The sequence below is a fragment of the Grus americana genome, chromosome 1 (genome assembly GCF_028858705.1).
Source record: "Grus americana isolate bGruAme1 chromosome 1, bGruAme1.mat, whole genome shotgun sequence".
In the NCBI taxonomy this organism is placed as follows: Eukaryota; Metazoa; Chordata; class Aves; order Gruiformes; family Gruidae; genus Grus; species Grus americana.
The window spans coordinates 13,442,655-13,467,369 of record NC_072852.1 but is presented as its reverse complement, the minus strand read 5'-3'; the positions used below and the strand labels follow the sequence as shown (position 1 = coordinate 13,467,369).

Sequence of the window (24,715 nt, the reverse complement as noted above, 5' to 3'; positions counted from 1 at the left end):
AGATGCAAATCCATTTGTATGCCTTTTAATAAAGTGTAAATTGTTCAAGAGAAAAGAATACTGCATCTTTAATACCGCCATCAGTTGCAAAACTGACGCTTCATATTAGCATAAGTTGTTTGGGACCTACTTTGCAATCCAGCAATCAAAATCACTTTATATCCACAGTACTGCGATGATGATATTCTCATAATTTCATTTGAAAATGTTTTTGGTTTCACTGTCAGTTCTTATAACCAACAAATCCATTTTGTCATGGCGAGTAACTCTTTCTGCAGTGATGAACAATACAAAATTATTTGATGTTGGTCTGTTAAATTTCCTCTCCTTTTGTTATGTATCACCTCTTGTTAACAAAAAGGTTTACATTCATTTAGTAATGCAAGTTCTTAGACCTTCTCTATGCTGTTGCTTGGGGTAGCAATAGATGCATGGAAAACAACAACCTGTACTGTTTGGAAATTATTTGGGGAAATTACTTTCCTATAACTCAATTGATTGTACTCTAGGTCAAGGAGTAGTTTGATGATAATACATAATAATTAGCAATTTCCCAATACTCTTTTATTTACTAAGCGAAGGCAGGCATAGCTTACTGATATAAAGGGCAGTAACTGTTGAACAGAAATATTGAAAGATATGGCAAACTGAGCTCAAGGAAGGTTTGAAACTAGAACCTAATATTCTGAATTTATAGTCCTAAACACTTTATGCAGACAAAATCCCCTTTATATTTATATAATACTTCAAAATACTAAGTATTTAACACTATCATAATGCTACGTATATATACATATGCACACATACATGTGCACACATACATATATATCTTAGTAAAGGACCATAACCAAAATGTGATTTTTTTTAGACTAGAAATGAGCAAAAATTGGAGAAATTGTAGGAGGTAAAATTTTTGTCAGGAAAATTCTATCTGAAAAAAATTTCGGTAACAATTTTGTGAAAAATTTCCTTCAATTTTTTAGACTGTAACTGTGTAGGTCTTCAGCCAACAAGCACTGCGTAGTTGTAGACTATGCTGTAGAACCCCTCAGGTGATTCAGTTCTATACACCTAATATTTTTTTTATGTACCATGAGCATCAAATTTAGGAAACTCTGATGGCCTTAGTATTTTTCTGCAAGAATGGTATTTTCAAAGTTACGCATTATGAGTCAGTATAATGCCGTCCCACAAATCTTTCCTGTTGCTGACACTTTATCGCATATCTGTGCTGAATTCCTGCACTGATATTCCAGAGGAAAGGTAGCCTGTGAATATGTATTGAAATGCTTGTCTGTGACCCTTAGAGAAAGGTACTCTTAAGTCTGGATAAGAAAACACCCTTATTTTATGAAGGCTAATAATGCATTATGCTAATATATTTGCTATTTACATGTTTCACAGCTGCTGCTGGACTTTGCTTTTTTGGTTCTTTTCCAATTTCTCTAACTCTCTGGCAGAAAAAAAAAATAAAATAAAAAATTATAGTGCCTAAGACAGCTGATAGATTTGAAAGGAACTTGGGAAATTCATGATACCGTGATCAGAGGAGAAAATAACTTGGGAGATTTTGAAGGAATAAACCTTTGTCCTTCCAGTAAAAGGTAGAACTGTAATTGTTCAGATTTCACTTTTAATGAGAGCTTATCACTGTCTTATCTCATTCTTCCTACTGGCATTTCTGTGTCACATCACCAGTCTTGGACTACCGCACTAACTGAAGGACAAATGTAACCTAATAGCTGCAAAAAAAAGTTTTATTTTACTGCTTGCTTTAGAGGAATATAAAATCAAATTTCTATCATATATTTTATAAATAGAGAAATATTATAGCATCATGATTCCCAACAGCTTTGTGTCTCCTGTTTGACTGATGTCTACCTACACAGGTCTCTGAACAGTTTGTTATAAACTGTGTATTTACAATAAACAGAGTTCAATATAAAATATAAGGGAGGCTAAGGACAATATATAAAGGCAAAAATATTAGATTCAGGAGAATGAGTTCTCTTGATGAAAACTGCAGAGCTCCAGTTACAGCTGTAACAACTGGTGCATATCAAGTCTTATAATTTTTTTCATTAATAGGAAATTCCTGATCTGATGTTCCATTTTCTAGCTCCTCTACCAAGCTTCCATGGTTATTAGCAGTCTCACACTGTCACTTACACTCTAAGAGTTCTCATAAGGAGGAAGGAGTTAAAGGATTTGCCTAAAATTAGTAATTGGATGGAAAAGGAAAAAAGTATCCAGTTTTTTGAGCAGGTCTTCTCCTCCATTTCTGAGTTTTGCAAAATAATGTAACAGCAGAAAGCTAGGTAGGTTCTTTTCATCAGGGAGAAGAAATAGGTTGGGGTGGGTGGTGGGGAGAAGAGGAGAGGGGAAAAAAAAGTGAAAAAAAAAAGTGCAGAGAAACAGAGAGACGTAGCTGCAGAAAAGAAAGGCAAAGAAAGAAGAAAACAATTTCCCTTCTTTTGCTTTTAGGCACCTGTTTTGGATAATGTGGTAATCTTCATCAGTCTTTGGAAACACTTTATGCTCCTTTTTGGCTACTTGGAGCTATTGAGCACAGTTGATGGGTGACAGCAGAGGCAGGTGACAGCTAACAGGTAAAGAGCTGACAGGTAACAGCTAACTCATGACAATTTTCCAAGGAGCTATGACTTACAAAATAGAGTTGCACTCTGCTTTTGTACTAATGCGTCATTTGATCTGTCTCCAAGCTGTATTGGTAGAACGGCCTGTAGAAACTGCTTCCATTGCAGAAGCAGTATTCCTTTGTAATTCATATGTGATCATTAAAAATTGAAATCTCCCTATTGCACAGGGTCATGCAGGTCCTTCATTTGCCTAAGGTGGAAAAACATTCCTGTGGAATGAAAATCATCCTTCTTCATGGAGACTTCCTGCTTGAAGCCCCTTTCTTGCTATCATTAGGTAGGGATGAGCGTACCTAGCAGCTAGAGGAAAAGCTTGTGAATCAGGCTCCTTAGGTCTCATTCTTGCTCTGTTCAAATCATGTCGCTTGTGTTCCTCACAGAACTACGCTGTGATGCTCGACTTCCTGATAGGGAAGTAGGAGGCTTTGATGAGGTCCTGGTGAGTGATGACTGTGGTGAGATCCTCTGATAAAAGGATCTGCAGAAATTCAGAACTATAGCAGTAGGAAAATGAACTATTTAGTAAAAGAGTCTCACTGTGAGAGAAATAAAAACCTAATCCTATGTCTTTCTTTTTGAGTTTTCCAGGTCATGATTGTTCACTTCTTTGCATTATTTTTAGAAGATGACCCTCCTTCTTTTCTATTCTTGTCACGAGATAAGGCAAACTTGCCTTGAGATAAGAAGTGCTTAAAAAAACCCCAAACTAGCTGATCTTTCTGTGTATACTTTAAGGATATGTCTTTACTGAAGATAACCAACCTGACACAGCCATATGGTAGGAAACTAAGTGTGTATTGTCTTGAAACTCTCCCTCCCATCTACTCAATTTAGATGACAATTTCTTCACTCAGTAATGGATTTCCTGCCTTTGTTTCTCTCACTTCAGGAAACACTAGCACTATGTAGAAAAAAAAAAAGCAATCAAAGGCTTGACGAATTGAATTTGCTAAAATGTGTGCTTATGGCATTCAAGAAACAGAAATGTCAGGGAGAACAGAGGTGTTTGGAGGCAGTTATTTATGACCAAGGGATATGAATGAGTGCAGAAGAGATCTGGTTGGGAACTGTGGAATCAAGACTTAGAGAAAATGTTCAAAGGATACCAGCATCAGAAGACAACAAAGTAAAGCTTTCAGGATTAGCTGGAAGATTAGGACACTGCTGGAAATCTGGGAGGAGTGGTTACTGCACACTTGCTTTTCATGCCTTTCTTTCTTGCTTTGGGCCTAACAGCTTCATGGTTTTTAGTTCTTATTTTGTCCAGGTAGCTGGCTGAAAAAGGGTTGTGTACAATTTCCAGTTGCCTCTTGGACAGAACTCAAATGTAACTAAACCATTTAAATGCAGGCTTTAGCATAACTCCAACCTGTGAGTTATCAGCTCTTCTTCTGGTGTAGCATATGCTCCTGAACATCAGTAAAAGATTAAATTTCATGTTGGTCAAGGAAGTACACAGAAAACTTGTAGAAGGCACCCATGAATAATAATGAATCACTTTATTCTTTTATTGAATGGTGTAATATATCTTTTGGTGTAATATATCATCTTTGGGGGTGTAGGGTAGTCTTTGTACTTGACATCAGATCTATATCCCCACAGTTTTATGAAGGGCAAACACGCATTGAGCTTATTTGCTTTCATTAATTAGGGCAATTCTGTAAATATAGAACTCTTCACATTGGGGATCAAGACGAAAGCAGACGCCATATAAATATGACATATGCATATGGCATGTATTACTTTTTATTAATTGTCTTACAAAGGTATTTGTTTCACTGCAGAAAGTCTGTATTCTGTGCTTTTCCACTCTTGGCTTGATATCTTTAACCACAAAAGATGGTTCTGACTCTGCTGAATGGAAAGTGCAGATTTTTGCTAAAATACTTCATCTCTAGAAAGCACCCATATGGGAAGCAATTGATTGCAAAAGGATTTCTGTTCCTTAAAGCAGTATATGAAGTCAAGAGTGTTTTCAGTAGAGGTGCTGAGCTAGATAAAACCCTTGTTAACTGTGTAATCTTTTCTTTCTCCTTTAATTTATTTTTATAGTCCCAAATCCCAGCACTTCGGGGAATAACATTTCAGCTCTGGCAAATCTTTCAATTTATTTGTCACCCTAGCCCTTAATGCACAAGGGAAAGTCAAAGTAAAAGAGAAGAGATAGAGATAGAGACAGAGATAGAGACAGAGATAAAGAGAAAGATGTTTGAAAATTATTTCCAAATTCTGCTCAAATCTAGTCCTACTTCTTTCAAACCTTTTTGGCCTGCTCCACACTGTATCCTGATCCAGATTTCAAAGAGTTTTAAAGTTTCAAAAAGTATAGCCTCTGTTTGTACATAGTCTTGAATACTCTGTCCAATCAAGAATTACATCTGGAGCAGAGGAAGATGCTACATTAGTAAATAATAGCAGCCAGCATGGGCTACATGGTGTTTATAAATACACTGGCAAGCCCAGTTCCTACAGTTTACCTAACAGTTTATAATTGCAGATCAAATACTTTTTATACGGTGTCTAACATAAGTTCTCAAATCCATATTTAGGGGGAATAAGGTATTTGATATTGCTGAAAAAAGCCATGAATTTATTTAAGTACCTAGATATAAACTTGAGATCTTACTTTCAGGCACCTATTAAAGAAAAAAAAAACCAAACACAACAAAATGAAAAAAGGTCTGGAGTATGGAAAGTGAGTTTTAAGGTGACAATCTCTACTGAAAGAAGCTCCACTTAATAGACCAGAGTGGCAGAAGATGGTGGCACTGGCCACAGTGGCAAAGAATTGAGGAATCTGAGATGCAATTTAGGGACTAGGTTCGAGTTAGAGTTGATGTAAAATGAACCTTGGTGTTCCTCTGGCATATTCTACCTACTAGGGACTGGAAATATCAAAACCAAACAGGAAATGCTGATGCTGTAATTAAATGGCCAAGGCAAGCAACAGCAGCACCAACCCAGTGCTTGGGACGATAACATAGAATCATAGTATTATAGAGTCATTAGGTTGGAAAGGACCTTTAAGATCATTGAGTCCAACCATAAACCTAGTACAAGTCCCACTAAACCACGTCCCTAAGTGCCTGACACATCTTTTAAATACCTCCAAGGATGGTGACTCAACCACTTCCCTGGGAAGCCTGTTCCGATGCTTCATAACCCTTTCAGTGAAGAAATTTTTCCTGATATCCAATCTAAACCTTCCCTGCTGCAACTGGAGGCCATTTCTTCTTGTCCTATCGCTTGTTACTTGGGAGAAGAGACCAACACCCACCTGGCTACAACCTCCTTTCAGGTAGTTGTAGAGAGCGATAAGGTCTCCCCTCAGCCTCCTCTTCTCCAGGCTAAACAACCCCAGATCCCTCAGCTGCTCCTCATAAGACTTGTGCTCCAGACCCTTCACCAGATCCGACTATCCCTTTGCATGCTAAAGAAATTTGTACATTCCATTATGATTATGATAGTTTAGGTTTATCTCTATGTCCCAGGGCCCGACTAATTTTAATGGGATAATCCGGATCAGCAGCAGTGCAATATTTTATGTGTAATTTATAAAGTAATTTAGTCTATAGGCTAAAGTAATTTATAAAATTAATTGAAAGGTGGTATGTGCAAGTAATAACTGCTATGAAAAAGCAGTTATTTTGAAGCTTTGATCTTAACAAGCGTAAAAGCTCTGGACAATTTAGAATAACATTTTTAGCTGAAAAGGAGTAAATAAGTTTAACCCCTTTTACCCTTGTAGAAAATATGTGGTACAGCCCTCAAAAACATGAAAAATAAAATCAAGATGGGAATCTTTATGACTCAGTATTGTTTGGCATGGATCTTTAAATAGTACTTATTACTGCTATGGGTTTCTTTCTAGCTACTGAGGACAACGTGAAAACTTGTCAAAGTCATTTTTATAAAAACAAATAAATCTGAAATTTCTTTAATAAACTTCACTTTAAAGTGAAAGTAAGTGAAACAATTTTGTATTGATAAATTCACATCCTGCTATTGGTTAACTATGAAGAAAAATAGCACAGCAAAATGTGGTGGCATATACACTATTCTTCACTAAGGATTTAACAGACGAAATGAGGAGAGCAAAAATGTAAGGGGAAAAACCTATGAAAGTAAAACTTCAGAGGCTAAGCAAGATCTAGGAAAATGTATAAGTGTAGAATTTTTGAATAATTTATAACAGCCTCTATTAACTGGGATTATAGTTGCTTTCTTTAAATTACAAAAGATAAATTATGGAAAATTATGTCAGCAGTGACACATTCATAGGCAAAAGTTTAAAATATTAAATGGTCAGCAGGGTGAACAGGGCTTTCACTTACGCCTACTTTCATAAATAGCTCTTGATTTCTCATACAGCTCGTACGGGTCAGGTTTTCGTGGATCAAAGGCCTCTGCTGAATCGGGAAATGAACTCCTGTGAAGAGTGGGTGGTGGATAGGGAATATTCTGTGGCATAGCTGGAGCAGATAGGCTTGTTTGAGGGCTGCCTTGATTTTCCCATCGTTCCATCATCTGGAATAAAAACATACAGAGAATAAAGATGAAGTTTTGCAAAAACTGTGACTTCCACAATGATACCAAAGACACTGATTTCAGTTGAAGATGTATTTTGTAAAATTAGCAAATCCCTTTGCTGCCTTTTGAGATGAAAGGTGTGTGTTGTGCTGTTTATAAAACGGTTTGGTTAAATTTGCTTGTTAATTTGTTGCTCATGGGAAGATGTGATCTTTCTCAGATAGTATGATCCCGTATGGATTAGGGTTGAGCGTTACCCCTGAGGCATGTCGAGTGCCTCTCCCAGAATGCACTGAGCTATTGGAAATTATTCTGCTAAAGGCAGAATCTGTGGGTCTGTGAAGATACAATTTACAGATTCATCAAAATACATAACTGAAAGTAGTGCTTATCAAAGAAGTGGCCAGACGGGGTAGCAACTGAATGATCTTAATGCTGTATCTTTTAAGATGCATGAAAATAGCTAGCTGCTCAGGGAGAGGCAGAATACTGTAATTGTGAGCAGAATTTACAGCATCAATTGAACAACAACAATAAAAAACCCCCAAACCCACAAAAGGAAAATTATTACAGCAGGTATTTGAGCATCTAGTGATAGTTGAATGTTCAATGATAAAGTACAGAACATGGTGAGAGAAAAGTGAGGATTAGTCTGATTTAGTCTTTTTCATTTCTTACTGTTTCTTATATAAAAAATGACATTGGCATCATCCAACTAAATTCTCAAGCACAGGATAAGCTTTTCAGCTCTTCCAGACCACTTGAGTAGAGAAGTGCACAGCAGTGTATTGTCTGTGCATGAAATCCACCACAGTCCATGTTTTCTCCAAGACTGCCCTTGGTGGTCTCACAAGTACACCAAGTCAGAAAGGAGATAATACGATTGACTGTGCAAAAGAAGACTTGGGGATCTGCATTTTTCTTTTTGAAGGAATTGGCTACTAATTAAATTTCATTAGCAAATACATTTGAAGAGGCTAAGTTAAACAAAACCAAAAGTTTATTCCAGGAAATTAATATTTGTCTTTTCCTGTGACCCCTCCTGAAGGAGGATGGTAAAGCCTCCAGAACAGTGTGTTCTCGCACATAACCCAACAATCAGTTAATTAGACAAAAGGGGACTCTTGGAAACAAACTGGACTGTAATTAAGTACCACTAACTTCTAGTGTTGTACCAGCAGTGCCTTATCAAAGATGACTGCAGGTTTACGGCAAGTTTGCTCCACAAATTCTGTGGTTATCCTTTGCTTCTAGTTCCTTGGTTCCAGGAGGTGTTTGGCTCCGCAGGTCATCTATTCTGATGATGAACAGCATCAGGCTTTTTCTACATCAAGTATATGTGGACTACAGATATTTTAGAGTCCTCCTGATGAACATAGTGAGTAACTGTCACTCTGCACATCCCAGGTGATCCGACACTCAGCTTCACACATCAAAATAAACAGAATATGGCTATTTGCCTTTTTAAGTTGTTGAGGACTTCATTTTTTATACAGAGTAGTGTTATAATTCAAGCTGTGCTTCTGTCAGAGTTTCAGTAGTAAGTAGGGCTGATTCATCAGAAACAACGAAGAAAAGAAAGAACTAGGTATCTCAGTCAATCATAGGATGACTTTCATGCTCTAGTATGCGTTGGGTGTGATATTTAGTTTGAGAAAGGGAAGTGTCAGTGCTATGAAATGCCAATGAAGATATGGAATACTATATTCAATATTTGCCAATGTTGTTCAAGACGGACACATTTATTTTGGGTCAGATACAAAAGATGGCGACTGGGATGTGATATGAGAGTGCACTATAGGTATGCAGAACCTGTGCAATAAAGTGACATATGGAGATACCTGAGTTTTCATCGAAATAGCTTAGGTACAGAAAAGTACCTAGGGTACCTTCATACCAAGGTAAATTTATCCTGTGGGTTGGGTAAATTAGCCTATGTGGCAAGTCACACAAACATCACAATAATATATCTGATAGTTCTGGCTCTAAAGGAAATACCTCAGGTATATATAAACATATATAGAGTATATCATTGTATCATGGAAGTGTTAATTGAAAGGTCTCCAGAAACAAATCTCATTATGACTCCTACATCTAAATAGAAAGGGAGAACTGGGCTCAATACAAATTCCTCATGATCAGGGAAAATAATGGAGAATTATGTTTAGTTTTTGCTCTCAGTGAGGACTCTAAAAAAAATACAAGTCAGTGAACCCAAACTATCTATCTTATTGCTATGAAGCAGAAAGACATGTGGGGCCCTGTCCGTATCATAGAAGTGAAAGTTTCCTAATTTCTTGGACAGTGCCAGAGAAATAGAACACTTACCTCTTTCAAAACGTGAAACTGAAAAAATTTAAAATATTTAAAGAAGGTTTTAAAAAGAGAAAGGAAAATACAATTGTTTTTGATACGCAAACTTTTTCCTGGAGGAAGGACAAGAAACTGGATATTAATTGGTGAAGCTCTACTGAGTCCCATATGTCTAATTCTTGCTTGCTGGTTAGCTCTAAATTTTTAAGTGTGAAGTTAAAAATCAAACAAAATAGTCTTACTTGGGGGTAATACTGCCACAATAAATACATGAACAGATAAACACAAGGGTAATTATATCTCCCAAACCCATATCAGGTAGTTAAATAGGCACATAGTATTTTGCAATGTGAGTTATTATAATGCTAGCTCACAGATAAAGGCACTCTTGGAAATGAGTAAACATGGTATTGAGTGCAGTGCACCACATCTAAGTCTGGTAATGCTTTGGTGACATTGCTCAGGTTCATTTTGCACTAATCATATTGTATTACATATGATATATATAATATATGCACTATAGAAATCACAGGAAATTTCAGTCAGCCCAGGTTAGTCTGGGATGTTGAGCACACTGAGATGCACTGCACGCCATCCCTTAACCTCTGCCTCAGGGAGAGGAACTTGTCTACTCTTCCAGCCAACGGCCCGTGGTCCACTTTTTGCTTTAAAGAATGGTGGTTGCTTCTCCCCGTGCGGCCAGAGGGACAAAGGTGCAACAGTAGTCACTCAAGCAGAAAAGAAACCCGGTTTTGGGCCATCTACAGTTTTTCTATCCTGTTACACACCTACAGGGCTTTGCTGTGGTGTTGGGAAGGGTTTCTAAACCTCCAGTGCTGCCCTTACTGCTTCAGACTCTCTGCAGACAGTGGTCAGGGGCACTCGGTTTCAATCTTATCTTCATGTCGTGGGCACCAGAAATTTAAGTCTGATTATTTTACTAGTTAAAGTGGTGACAGACAGAGGAATGCACACTAGGTTAACCTGGTTAATCATCTGTAAACTCTCTTGCTGAGATTACCCAAAACAGGCTGGCTGTGAATGGTTAGCCTGCATGCAGGTACAGTATCTGCACATGATGGTGTCATATTATTTGGTGAACCCTGGTTTCCTCAGACTATTGCATGAATAACTGCATGACTCAGGTTGTTTCTCTAGATTCCGATTATTGGGAACTGCTGCTTGAGTATGAACTACTATACTGTCTGTATAACAACACTGTACAGACAAACATCAACAATATGCTGATATTTATATATTTATACATTTGATATGTATGTAAAGAGGTGGGCACTGACAGTGAGAGGTCTTCAAATGTAGATCTTCAATAAGTAGAACTTCAATAAGTTCTCTATTTCATCACTTTTTACTTGAGATTAAAAGTTGAATGTCCCAGTTGGGCAGGGACCTTAAACTGATGAGAACAAGCTAGCCCTTAATAGTCAGGTTTATTTTCACAAATGTCCTGCTACTTAGATGAATAAACAAACCTATGCAATACTTATTCCAATTTATTGCATCCATCCTCTAGCCTTTTATACCAAAACCACCACAAGCTGAAGCAGTCTGATGGCATCAGCTGATTAATTAGTTGCTATTTGTACTTGACAAGCTACAAAAATTATTTTGGTATGCATTAAACGTGCCATGATCCAATATGGGAGGATGTGAAATTGTCCAGATTCAATAAGAAAGCTATAAATCCTTTAGAAAATATTGCTGCTGTTATTCCTATTGCTCTTAGAAGCCTTCAGGCAGAGTTAGGGCTCTTTTTTTCCTCTACACACATCTGATGAGAGATAAGCGGTACTTTAAGGTCTTTACAATCTCAATAAAAAAGCCAAATTAAAACAAAACAGAACAGAACAAAACAAAATAAACCAGTCAACCAAAACCAGTAGCCTATGTTTTCTTTCTACACTGTGAATGTTGTCACAACTTCAAAAAATGATATAATATGGTGTCAACAGAATAAATACAGTCATTTCTTACAATCTGACAGCAGGAAAGGTCTTCATACCTTGGGATTTAATGCAAAAATCATAGAAACACAGAAATGTTTGTTAGAAGGCACCTCAGTAAGTTATCTATTCCAAGCTCTCACTTCAAGTGTGACTATTTCCAGCCCTAGATCTACTAATGCAAGAAAGAACAACAGTCACTTTAAGGATGTTAAGCTCAAGCCACTTGTAAACCAGAAAGAGTGCATGGTGTCCATTTCAAAGAGATTGCTAACCAGAAAGCCAGCTAGACTGGCCTCATTGCTGGGGCCTTCTTCTGCCTTCTCCTCCAGACCTTTCATCTTTGAGCCACTGCATTTCTGGTTCTTGACACCCATCTTAACATTGAGATGTTCCTTTCTCGAGACCACTGCTGGCAGACTCCAAATCAACAGATCTGCAGAGGTTATTAGTGAAGCCACCCCTGATGCTGTCTCACCTAGAGTTGGGGCACTGCTGAGAGGTGTCTCATGAGCTGGGAACAGGAGGGTTAGATGAAAGTCTACAGGAATTTGCTTTGAATGATAGTCATCTTATGAACTCAATGTGTATAATTTTGAAAGGGCACTTACAGGCTTTGGAGTTTTCCATGGAGAAAAGAAACCTGAAATAAACAAAAAATAACGTTAGCAGATTTTTCTGATGCACAAAGAGTGGAGGCTAGGTGGTATCTCTGCTCCCATACTCATTCAGGTCTGCAGATAATATTGATATATATGAAAACTCTCTACACACAAGGGGTGAAAACACAAACCACAAGGGATAATTTCTAAGAAAAAAATATATGCAAATATATATATATGCGCATATATATATATATGCAAGTGGAGCTATTGAGATCATTGCCATACTTTACAAACAGCATGGGATTAGATTGAAATTAAAAGAACTAAACAAAAGGACTTCCAAATGTCTTGGTGGACATTGGATAAGACACCAAATGACCTGGTATTGATGTGTCAAATGCAGTCGCGCCTTTAAGAAGAAGCAATTCAGAACATCCCATCAACAAAACCTAATAATACAAGAGATTTTTTTAGAAGAAAAACCTGGAGAAAAATAACTGTTTCACCTGTCAGAGAAGGTAGCCAAATACTGGGAAAGTTGTTTTGATACTGCCTTTTTTTTTTGGGGTGGGGGGCACCATAGTTAGGAAGTGGTCAGACATGACTACCTCTTCTACACAACCAGTTATCTCCTTTTCCTTGGTTATTGACTGATTGACAACTTACTTTAGGGACTTTCATGAATTTCAACTGTTGTAGCTTACAAACGTTTCAAACTCCAGATATGTCCTTTTCATAAAAGGAGATAATTTGAAACTCTCATTGTAAACACTGTTCTTATGCAGCACAATATTAAAAACTTACAAAACATTAAATAGAAAGAAGCATTTCAAAGGATATTGGTTCACATTTTTAAAATAATACCAGCTTTCAGAATAGCTTTCATTAAAAAACTCATTCTCAGTTTAATAGCAGGTAAAAAAAAAAAGTCTGTGGACCTTCCTAATTAAGACTTAAAGTTAATAACAAAGAGTTCATTTGTTTTGTCAGAAACAGAAACGGGGCTTAAACTGAGACATCTAATAGGAATGCTGTTCTTTCATTCAAAAAATGAATTAAGCTGTAAGAGTAGTAATGACTTCATTATTTCCTTTTCTAAGGTGAGTCTAGAAAAAATTAAAAACATGAGAACACTAGGGAAAGTATCTTTCTACAGACAAATCACAACAAGAATTATATTTGTACATCGTATTTAAAGTTCCTAGAATTCTGTGATAATGAGGTAATTTTTTCTGCCATGATATCTAATTCATTTAGACTGAAAAAATCTTGGAGTGAAAAAGCACTTGAGCCATTTGCAGAGAAATACTGGCTGTTTTGTAATGCTGATGTATAAGTTGATAGTACTTTTAAACAAAAAGTATACTGGGAAAAATAATCCTGGAAAGGTTGATGTTTACTGACTCTATTGTGTCTGGATAAAACCTGCTATATTAACAAGAAGACAGATTTCTTTCCATCTGCAAATTCAAGCTAAGATAACAGGCATTCTGTATAGATCTGGCTTGTACATCACCTTCAGCATTAAGTATTCTGTAGTAGAAACTTCTTAAATAACTTCCTGGATGGCAGATGGCTACCTTTTTATTACCTGCTGTTGTTCTGTACAGCTAATAAGAGTGAAAGTTAAAAAACATTTTTCCCCTTGGAGCTAAAGATAGGACTTGAAAATTGCAAGGAGGTTTGCTGAAATGTATCTCAAATCAACTTACTACTCTGATTCGGTGTTTGGAAAAAAATGGTGGAAGTGACACTCCCTCCCCATTGGTGCATTGGGTGCACCTCCCATAACTTATCGTCAGCAAAAATTACTCCAGGTCTAACTGAAAGGTCACTTTTTCCTATTTATTTACTGTCTCCACCTAAAAATAGGTTTTGCTGGAATTACCAGAGAATTTTAGTATCAATTAAAAATAAAATTTATAAATCAAATAAATAATGACATGTACATCAAGTGAAGATTTAAAAAAAGCCCAACCCTCAATGAAAAAAATTCAATTATTTGCCTAAACAAGGAGAACATTGACTTATATTTAGCTTGGAGGCTATGGGCACAGACTGCAACATACAAATGACAACATCTACACTCAAAACAAATAAAAGGCAATATTTATTCATATGGCATGAAATTAATATTAAGAAAACTAATGGATATAGGATGCCACGGAACTAAAAGATCCAAAGCAAGATTTGAAAAAAGTATTGGATATCAATATGTATACAAAAGCGTGTTAGAAGCAAACATCTCTAAAGGTAACAAACCTCTGAACTAATATTAAAATCCATTCTTCAGATTTAAATTCAGCTATTAGACCAAGGCCTCGTGTAAGATGAGATGGTCTCTCACCTATGTCAAAGACTGGGTGCTAGACTAAGCAGATGAAGGCCTAATTCCATAAAGCAAACCCTATCTTATATCTTTCATGTATTTCATGGCAATTTTCATGTTCCCTCACATAACATCTCTATTCTCAGCTGATCTAAACACTCTTTTTCCCATTCTAAACAAAACTGACCTTTAGACAATGTATGGCATTATCAGTTATTCAACATGAGACTGATTATGGGTAATTGTTGTGAACCAAACGTGTCCAGAATTATTACTGGTATTATAAATACATGCAACCATTCCTGCAAATTCAAGAATTCAAGAGTTTAATACATATGTAGTACCTTCTAAATGTAACAGAAACTTCACATGAAAAAGCATAAAAGTAAAATGCGCTTTCCTGTGTATTCTGCATACTTCCTTCTAACTTTCACCTTTAAATAGTGTTCTGCAAAAGTATGGGACCAAATCCTCTACATGTAGAAGATTGAGACTCAGAAGATCACCTGAAGAATATATCTTAACAAAGTGTATTTAGTGCATAGTCAACAGTGTTGGCCTTCTGCAGCCACGTCTACAGCTGGCAATGAGAAACAGTGGACTTTCACTTAGATTGACCTCATTTCACACCACCACATTTTCCCTTGACTTTCTAGCACTGATTCATTACCTACTGTGGGTATTCCCCTCCAGTGACAGTGGGACCCCACTTGAACGACAGCCACCAGCAGACTGGCATCAATCCAGTACTGATTCACAGGCAAGGCTGGAATTTGTTCTTCACTTCGTTTGAGTGTTAATACAGTACTAATACTGCTCAACCTTCTAATCAACTCACATCTAACTAGGCACACATACTGGATAGGCTCTTATAGCCTTCTCATCCCACTTCCATATTCCCACTTCTTCCTCCTCAAACTCCTAACCTCTAACTGTCCAACTTGTGATGTCTCCTGTATGAACCTGAGTAGCTGAGAATATTATATACATATACATATGAACACCCCTCAGCCCCATATTCACATACACTTTTAAAATCTGAAATAAAAGCCAACTTAGATCCACAGAAGTGGTGGCTCACTTTCTGAAGACTCCCATATCTTTCTATTAGTTTCAAATAAGTCTTTATTAACACTTTTTGTAAAGGTGGCAGTACAGATCTGAATTAGTTTTGGAGAGGAGAGTGGGGTTACTGGCTTCTGCAAAGAGCAACCACCACCACTCAGCCAGATGCTAGGAGGAAAATAGTATGGCCACCACCTAGTGTAATGTAATGCAACGTATAAGCATCTGAGTATAAATTACATAACCTCATATACTTCTCCAAAGTTAGTTTTGAGAATATAATGATTTATTTTTCAATGTCAGCCATTTAAACTGTAATAAGGTACAGCAGCTGGTGGCCAACACCTTTACTGAAATTTTAATTGTTTCTTTTTAAATAAATAAGCTGAGGTACAGTAACAACCATACACTTTTTAAAAATCAGAATTACATTTTCTCATAAAGCAGTGTTAGAAAAATTATTTTCGATATTGCTTTTTAAATTATATTTACCACCTTCTAAAATGAGCTTCTCTGGAAATCAGAGCTGTGATGGTTGTTGTAAGTTTACTAAAACCCACCAGTAACAGTAAAAAAGATTTTAAATTCAAATGTATTTGGGGAAAAAAAAAATTGTTTTTTCTTTTTTTTCAGATGCCCTCAGATGAGGGCAAATTCCAGCTTCAGTTTACTGTACTTCTCCTTTTTGATGCAGATATGCTATAACAACCAGAGAATCACATCACACTCCTATCTATTTCTTCTTAAATACAAATTTAAGTGTGTTTTTGTCATGAAATTTGCTTACGGATTTCAAATGTCTTACACTTCAGCCAATATTTATTGTTGGAAAGTTTAGTTTGCTAAACGCAGCTTATCAGATAGGATTTAGGGCATTTGCAAGATACAGTCCTGATTTTTTTTTTTGTTTGCAGTAAACCCCCTGAATTCTGCATATTCCATATTGTCAGTAACACAAAACCAGGCTTTGGTTATTAGTCTGCTGCCATGTACATGTTTTTTGCTAAATTTCCATCTCCGTTATTTTTTTCCAGCCAGTAGATAAACCAATTTCCTCACTATTTTTCACTGAGTCCTGGAAAAGTTCTTAAGACATTGTAAATCAAGAGTAACTAACCAAACCACAGAACCTTCAGTGATGTTCACCTCTGTGGCAGACATGTATGTATAATTAAACTGAAGCCCGGGAACAGTTTGATTTCTGCAGTGACGATGTGTGGTAGTGCTGCAGGGAGGAACTCACCAGCGTCACAGATAAAGCCCTTCCATCCAAAGCAATGTTCAGGGCACGTCAACTTCCCTCCACATCACTTGTCGCACTGATGACACAGCAAGTGTTTTGCCCATTAGCTTTTGCTGGGCTTCGTGGGGTTTTTTGTGCTATAAAAGCCTTGCTGCATATGGCTTCCTGAGCAAAGCTGTCCCAAGCACTGCACAGACCTGTCTCATGTAGATGTTTGGAAGTCAATGAACAGATGGCTGATGAGCACTCCCAGAGCATTAACTGACTCCATGGGCATCTTATCAACGTCCATGTGACAACACTTCAACAAAAGTTTTCCTTTCTAGAAAAGTTACTGTGTAAATTTAGTGTAATAGTAGATTTTTTTGTTCTCTGTGCTTTTTCTTTCTCTTACTGGGATCCCTGAGATGTCTATCAGTTGCCTACACTGGGGCCTCAGTTTCTGAGGTGTCACATACCCGCTAACTTCAAATCAATGTGACAGTGGAGAACTTCTCTGCCAGTTCAGACTCACAGTGTACACCGTTAGCAGGATGCGGGGAACTGTTTCTTATCATTCACATTACATCTGGCTGCTCCTTCTGTATGTTTACCTTTTGTTGAGATATGGTAGGTGTGGTTGGCTTAGGTGCACAGAACTCAAGCTACAATTGGGCTCGCTCATTAAGATGCAAAATATTGTCCAGCTAAAATTCCAAAAATACTGGTGGGAGAGAGAATTTTTTTATTTTTTTTGGTATACATAGAACAAATATATAGCATTGTCCTGGTTAATTAATTCAATTATAGTTCAAATATTTTCCCCTTTTCAGGAAAATGAGAACAAGTAAATTCAATCAATTTATATACTATAATAAACAAAATCTAAAAGGAAACAATGAATTAAAATAGACAGAAATAATACTTATGAAAACAAGCAGGTGATAAAATGTTTGAATTGGTCATGTCATATTTAAAATATCAGATGATATATAGGGAATGGCAATTAGTAGTTCTGTTTCTAATAAAATTAATCATTACCATGTAGTATTTTTTCAAAGGTCCATCTTTTTCAAACAGCTTTAAGTATTGAGCTCTTACTGTAGCAAGAACAAAAAGTTGATTTACCTTGAAACAAAGAGCAGATGTAAGAAGACTGGGAGCTCTAGCTCTTCAAGCATAGTTAGCTAGTCCTGTTGTCAACTGTCCTTCAACGTGACGGTGCCATGCTGTGGAGGATCCATTTGGTCTTTGGTTGGGTTGGCACCTGATGCAATGGGTCAAAAATCAACACATCCCACATGAGAGTGAGATGAATGACCCATCATGCTTGATCAGGCCCACAACATTACATACAGTTAGACCCAGTGTCTTTTCCCTTGCAGTAGGCTACACACTGGCAGCATGGCAATTGACTGATGTAGCACTGAGATGAAGGCTGGTTACAGTCATCAGTTGTTATATCAAATGCAGGTTCAGATTAATGAAACTGTGAAATAGGTCTGTCTTCTTTAGGGCTATATACACATGCCCAGGTGTTATTAAACACTTTTGCCTGAAAGAGACTCGCAACGGTACAAACTGATCCTCAACAGTTGCTTGTGGTGGCATTTTGCTTTATGCTCCACTACTCCATTGCTCCTGATCTCAACCCAAGTGAGACTGCTACAGAAGTAGTGCTTCAGTCCAAATCAGCACTATTTTTCTCTCTCTTTGGCCTACTGCACCTGTGAAAAGTGACTTCAAAGAACAAACACATTCCTGCCCACAGATAAGGCAAAGAGCAGGCACAGTTCACAGGAAGATAAGCTGGATCTTTAGATCCCATTGGGGTAGCACCTTCTGCGGCTCATCTTTTCTCCAGGTGACTTGGGGACATCATGAGTCCAAGTCTATATTTCTTGCCTTCAAATTTTCAGATTTCTTGAAGAGTAGCATAAAGTGTGACACAGAGTTTGTCAGAAATGATGTTCAAGCAGAGGAATACCTTGGGAAATTAAACCTGATCTCATCTCACTGAAGTCTATAGAACTGGTACAAAAACTTAATTGACTGTGAGATCAGGTACTAAATCAATATTCAGCTTTTTATACATAGAAGCACTTTCTGTGCAGTTCATGAAGTTTCACTGACCTAGCTGTCTTAAGCAACAATTTTTCAATAATATTCAGATCTTCACAAATAATTAGAAAAGGATAGCTATTCAAAGTCATGAATGATAGAAGCACTTGCTGTTCAAGCTGGGACCCTCACCGGTCACCTGAGTCTATAAGAATTTCTCTAAAATACACCAGAGAATCTCAAGCTACCGTTAAGTTTTCACTTTCATGAATAGCAAAGAGTTTTTGTTAGCAAGAATACAGCCATCAGAAAAGGTCAGAAGCTGGCATAGTAATGAGTTAATTTACATTCTAATGGGCATACAGCTATTTATTTTGCTTGGCTGCTACAGTTCTCCGAATTGCTTATCAGTCAGTGATTTAAAATAATTTATGAAACCAGAAAAAAACCAACAAACTAAATACCATCTTCTTCTGATTAATCTGGATGTGAAGCAGAGAATTTCTGGATTATAGCTAAAATAATGCAGAGGGAAACACAACACTGTCAGTGACAGTTTTGATGCTTAAAGGTACAAGAGTTGGGAAAAATAATAAAAATCTTTCCAGAAATGAGAAATATCTTTTTGGAACAAGCAGCTTTCTGTGTGGTCAACAAGAGCAGATTATTTCCCACAAACAAAGTTTGATACTGAGCACTTATAGATGTCTTATTGGGTGACACTTTTATAGAAATTTTCTTCTCTCTCCTGGCACCTATTACTGGAACAGTGTTACACTGTTACAGATTTATTTCATTGTTGATAGCAAACCATATTATCTGAAGGACAGCCGCGTCTTGGAATAGAGAAAATGCTGCTACGGTACAATTCAGAACAGATTTTACTGGGACAACTTGATCTGAAGTAGAGAAAGATATCTTATGGAATGGAGGAAGACCATTGTCTCTTGCCTTATATTACAGAAGTTCTTACTAAAAGTTCAAATCCTTAGGTCAATACCCTGGTTTATGATTTGCAGCTGCAAGTAATACTGGATGAACTGTCATTTTCCTCACAGAGGTCTATAACATATGTATTTTATGTAAATACTAACCCAAGCAGGAAAGTCTGCATGCCCAGGTACTAACACATGATGAGTGGAGAAAGGCATCTCAGAAGTTTGCTCACAGGTTGTAAACTCTACCAACGCCTTGAAAATGTCAAGGTTATTTTTCTGTATATACAAGAAAAAGAACCTTTTGTTTGGCAGAAGGAAATTTTCCCTGAAGAATCTCCAGTTTTGCTCCTGTGTGTTATCCAATGACTGCTGCTAAAATCGGTGTCGCTAGTTGACGTGTCCAGGCTAGGGACTGCGCTCTCTACTGTACTGCCCTAATACTGCAAGAGCTAGTAATGCAAGTAATGAACCATCCTGGGCAAACATGTTGTTGCACACAAATCTCCCCGAGCAGAGCAGACGCAGCAAGGTGAAAAGACTGGTATATGTCACACACACTGAATCAGCAACATCATTTAGAATATTAATTGAGTCTTCAGAGTCCTGACAGCTCATGACTGTTGTTCCTAGAAGGGCTTGCGACTGTTGCCATACCCATAAAGACTGTGTGTGCTTGCTAAGAACATGTCTGACAACTCAGTCTGGCTTAACGGAAAACTAATTTAAGCTTCAAACCTAACTTTTCAGGAATACTGCGTCATATTTTCAGAGCGCTCTGACAGTCAGAAACTCTGCCTAACTATGCCGGTGTCTCTGCTCTTTCATGTGTTTAGAATCTGCTCCCATTTAAGCTTTTACACTTTCTAAGCACATTAGAGAAATCTCAGTTTACATTATGGCATGTCACTTTGATGAATATCAAGGCATGTTCCCAGTATTTTCTGTTAAAATGTAGATGGAGCATAAGTTGTTTGTACACAGTGTCCTAAAGTCCTTTTCATGAAAATACATTCACATAAAAGTCTTCAGCAGGTGTGGGGGAAAAAATATTCAATAATAAATCCATTCCTTTGCTTGTATGTAAGCTTCATATTAAGGCATAGACGAAAAGGAGTCACCAGATATTTAGTGTTGAACACCTGTGCTGCCAGTTCCTCCTCTTCTAAATTCCTTCAATGCATCCATGTTTTCTTTCAGCTACTCCTTTCTTCAGGTGCTTGTTCCCAAACTCCCGCAGACTTATCCTCCTTGTTCCCAGGATTTCCCTCTCTGTGTCCTGATCCCGATTTGAAAACCAGCTAATCCTATCCCTGAAAGAGTGATCAGAAAAATCCCTAATAAAAGAATAAAAATAGACAAATGTAGGGAAATGCCCTTGGTGTCCACGACTATTTCTGAATGGGAGACCTTGCAATGCAATGCTTCACTCTGATGGGAGACAGAAAACAGTACATTGGAAGTAGTAAACCATGCAGCTGAGGTAGAACAGTCGAGAACTGAGTCTAGAATGATTTCAGCTACCCACACAGAGATGGCAATCTTACAGTGAGCTGAAAAACTTTCTAGACACTGTTGTTTATATAGAATAGATTTCCAGATACCAGCTCAGTTGCATCACCATCTAGCACCTTTTGGGTTGGAATATGGCATTGTCAGCTGTGATAGAAGACCTGCTGGTGGGAGGTGAGGTGGAATATCCAAGGGCATCTTGAGTAGCACAGAATGCCCATGTTTATGTGGTCTGTTGAAAGCTCCATCAATTATAATGTGACACATTTAGACACTGATATGCAGACAACTAAATTTTGATGTCACAGTCTGAATTGGGAATTTAATACAGATGCACAACTACAGGTCCAGTATCAAGGGTGCCATGACTTATATTAGTCAAACATCTTTGCTGGATTGGCACGTATGGCAGACAGTCTATGGGAGACTTCAGAACTTTGTCATCCTGGACAATCTTGAGTCTCGCACTGACTCTGCCATTCCAGTGGAGATTTCTTGATACCCCAGTGCATCTCAGATGGTCTTGAATGTCTGTTAGCGAGCTCAGAACTGAGCTCAGAGTTTCAGTCCTCCTGATTTCTCTTGAGGTTTGTGAGAACTGGACAAAAGTTCATCATAAAGAAAAAAAAATAAGTTAAATTACAGAGACTGAGAGAGCCTGCTGGTTTCACCTGACTGCCTTTCTGTCATTATTAAATTACATTGTAGTAACTTCAGAATTTTGTGTTTAATATGCATTAAGCTGTCAGCATGGTTCTGAATTTTATTGATTTGCCTTTGAAATCTCTTCTGTGACAATGGTAAGTGTCAGGAGCTCAGGTGTGTTAACTATAATTGGCTCATTTTCATACCACATGGCAGAATGATAAACACTCGATGGCAACATCATGAAAAGGTAATCATGCCACTTGGCCACAGTGGTAGAAGCTGGAATAAGCAATATTATGTTTATTTGATTCTTCAGATCCAGATATTATTCAAAGTAATAATTTCTTTCTAATTTCCTGCTCATTCAGACCAGCTTGACAAAACAGTTTATTCCTGGTTATAGGGATTCAGGTAGAACAGAAAGGTTGGCAAACAGTGGCAGAAAGTGAAAGAAAAGACTAATGGTGGAATGAAAACTCATTACAAGATTCAAGTTTTTACATGGTTGACCCTTAGCTGTGAATGCATATTTTTTAGCGTAGAAAAGCAGAGTATTTGGCAAAGAATGTTAGTGGAAGACTGATGTCCAAGGAGTAACAAAACTGTGAAGAGAACAGTGAATTTCTAAACTCCCAGTTCCCTGGTTGAACATCTAGGTAATTCGCTTTGCTTTGAGCTGCTGAAGGTTTGATACTGTCCACACTGACATGTACCTAGTAGAGATAAACATCTTTGCTTTCATGTTCACCCATTCAGGAGTTAATTCTCAGTATTGAACTAACTTATCAAGAAGAACAAAGCTGAATTAGTAAAAGCTTTGCAGCGAACTAAATTATAATGGTCAAATGACATGAAGTTCAGAAGCTTTAGCATAAGACCACAGGAGCCTGAAAGAAAAAAATGTGAGAGAAATAATGATTGATGGGCAAGATGCTATTGCAGTACAGAACACTAAAGAGTATAAAGCATGACAAATTGATCAAGATGACCTGGTTTGCAAAAAAAAAGGTTGAGAAATGTCACATTTTTCTGAATTCCTGAAGGTTCAGAGATGAGCAATTAACATAAAGAAGGACCATGTCCTTAAAACTAATCAGAGAGGAACATTATTGATGTGAATTTTATGATGTTTAGATTGTGTGCTGGTCACATGTAGTCCTGTGCAGTACTTCAAAAAGTTAATGAACAGAACACTAAAAAATGATGCTGATAAAGGATCCTGACAAGATAGCTGGGAAATGATAAGTATTAAATGAATGTATTACAAGGAAAAGCAAGAAAAACTGTGAATAGGTATTTTTCTTCCCTGTGACAGTGCTCTTTCTCTCAGAGGAACATAAATTGATTTCAGACTGTTGAGATTTAGACGACATGTCTAACATAATGGAAATAACCCCTCAATACTGAGAAAATTGGAACAGTACATAAACATGACAAGTTAAACAGAGAAGATTATGGTGCTGACAACCGTGAAGCACCTTGTGGACCTCACAGCTGGCCTAAGCTTAAGAATTAGCATTTTTAGAAACACTTGCTAGGTAGGGAGGCGAGCATGTATGTCCCTCCTTTTTTTTTTTTTTTTTTTTAAATCAGAACTTACTGCATAAGAAAGAAAACTCGGATGTAGCCTTTGGATCTGTAGAACACCTTTTTCTTCCTCAGCATACCCATATACCTCAGTATGCCCCTATGATGACAGAATTAAAACTATGAAATTATGCTTGAAGACCATAGCTGGCTGAAGGAATCTGGATGAACAGTACAATTAATCAGTGATGGTCATCAAATCAGATGTGATATATACTTTTTTCTTGGGGTTCCCCAAAGAATAGGTAGATGAAAAGACACTAAAGGTAGATCTGTATGCTCTTTACCCAGTCACCGTACAGTTTTGCTGGTGTATAAACCCAATCAGCTAGGACAGGAAAGAGTTTGTAGGGAAATATGTCCCTGGCTTATTTTTGTTTGTTTGTTCATTTGTTTGTTTGTTTTTACTCTTATGAGCTAATTTAAAAAAGCATAATTCATCTCACAGGGATCAACAACAAAAGGTCTACTTCAGGGGAAGAGGAAGGAAAAGGTTGATTTGAAGTGGAGATTGTTAGTGCTCTTCTGACAAAGGGAGTTTTCGTTGGTGAAAGGTGATCCACTAAAGCCATTTTTGTGAAAAGCAGCTGCTGTTCCGGAATGTATTGAACATTTAATTGAAAACAAAACAAAACAAAACAATCAGCTCTCAGATGAAATTTCTAGTTAAGTTCTAGACAAAATACCTTGCAACTATCCAATATTTAGCAGGGACTAAACATTAGATGCTCCTGATAACACGGATTCTGAAGTAATTTATCCTATTATAAGCAAGCCTTTGTTTCTTGTACCATAAGTAAATTTTTGATCTATCAGGCATTTGACAGTTCTAGACTAAGTTCCTCTGTTTCTCAGTGGATGTTCTCTTTGGCAAAATTTTTTTAAAAGGTCTAGGACTCAGTCTTGGTAGGAGGTGTTTTAAACTTCATAATATTTCATAGGCTAGAGGAAACCAATTACAATCCCATTCTAGTTTCAACAAAATTGTATGTCCAGCTACTCAGAATTTAATAATTCAGAAATTATTGCTGCAATTTTAAAATATCAACAAATATACAACAGAAAGCAAACAAAAATATCTTCAGATCCTCCATTGAACTGTTTTTCCATGAAGAATATTCTGAAAGTTGTGTGTTCTGCCATACAAAGAAAGACCTTAAATGGGAGACATGATGAACATCTGTAAGTCTCCTTAATCTGGTAAAGATTGCTTACTGTTAATGAGAACCAATAAAAACAGTGTGCAAGTAGCTATCACATATTAATGAATAAAAGTGCGTACCTCTG

General features: G+C 37.2%; 1 protein-coding gene and 1 long non-coding RNA gene across 7 annotated transcripts in view; one reads left to right on the top strand and one right to left on the bottom strand.

Annotated features, from left to right (window-relative positions):
* MAGI2 (membrane associated guanylate kinase, WW and PDZ domain containing 2) overlaps positions 1–24,715 on the bottom strand; it is a 776,571-nt gene that overhangs the window by 78,937 nt on the left and 672,919 nt on the right. For 4 of the 6 annotated variants that reach the window (XM_054828768.1, XM_054828739.1, XM_054828749.1 and 1 more), the window contains exons 11-12: positions 12,076–12,107; positions 6,995–7,187 (exon numbers count right to left, since the gene is read on the bottom strand). In XM_054828768.1, the coding sequence (XP_054684743.1) occupies positions 6,995–7,187; positions 12,076–12,107 (225 nt within the window). The remainder of the gene's footprint in view (positions 1–6,994; positions 7,188–12,075; positions 12,108–24,715) is intronic. The other 2 variants (XM_054828758.1, XM_054828788.1) reach the window with 1 other exon arrangement.
* LOC129207606 (uncharacterized) overlaps positions 1–24,715 on the top strand; it is a 46,464-nt gene that overhangs the window by 16,554 nt on the left and 5,195 nt on the right. The gene's annotated exons all lie outside the window — the stretch shown is intronic.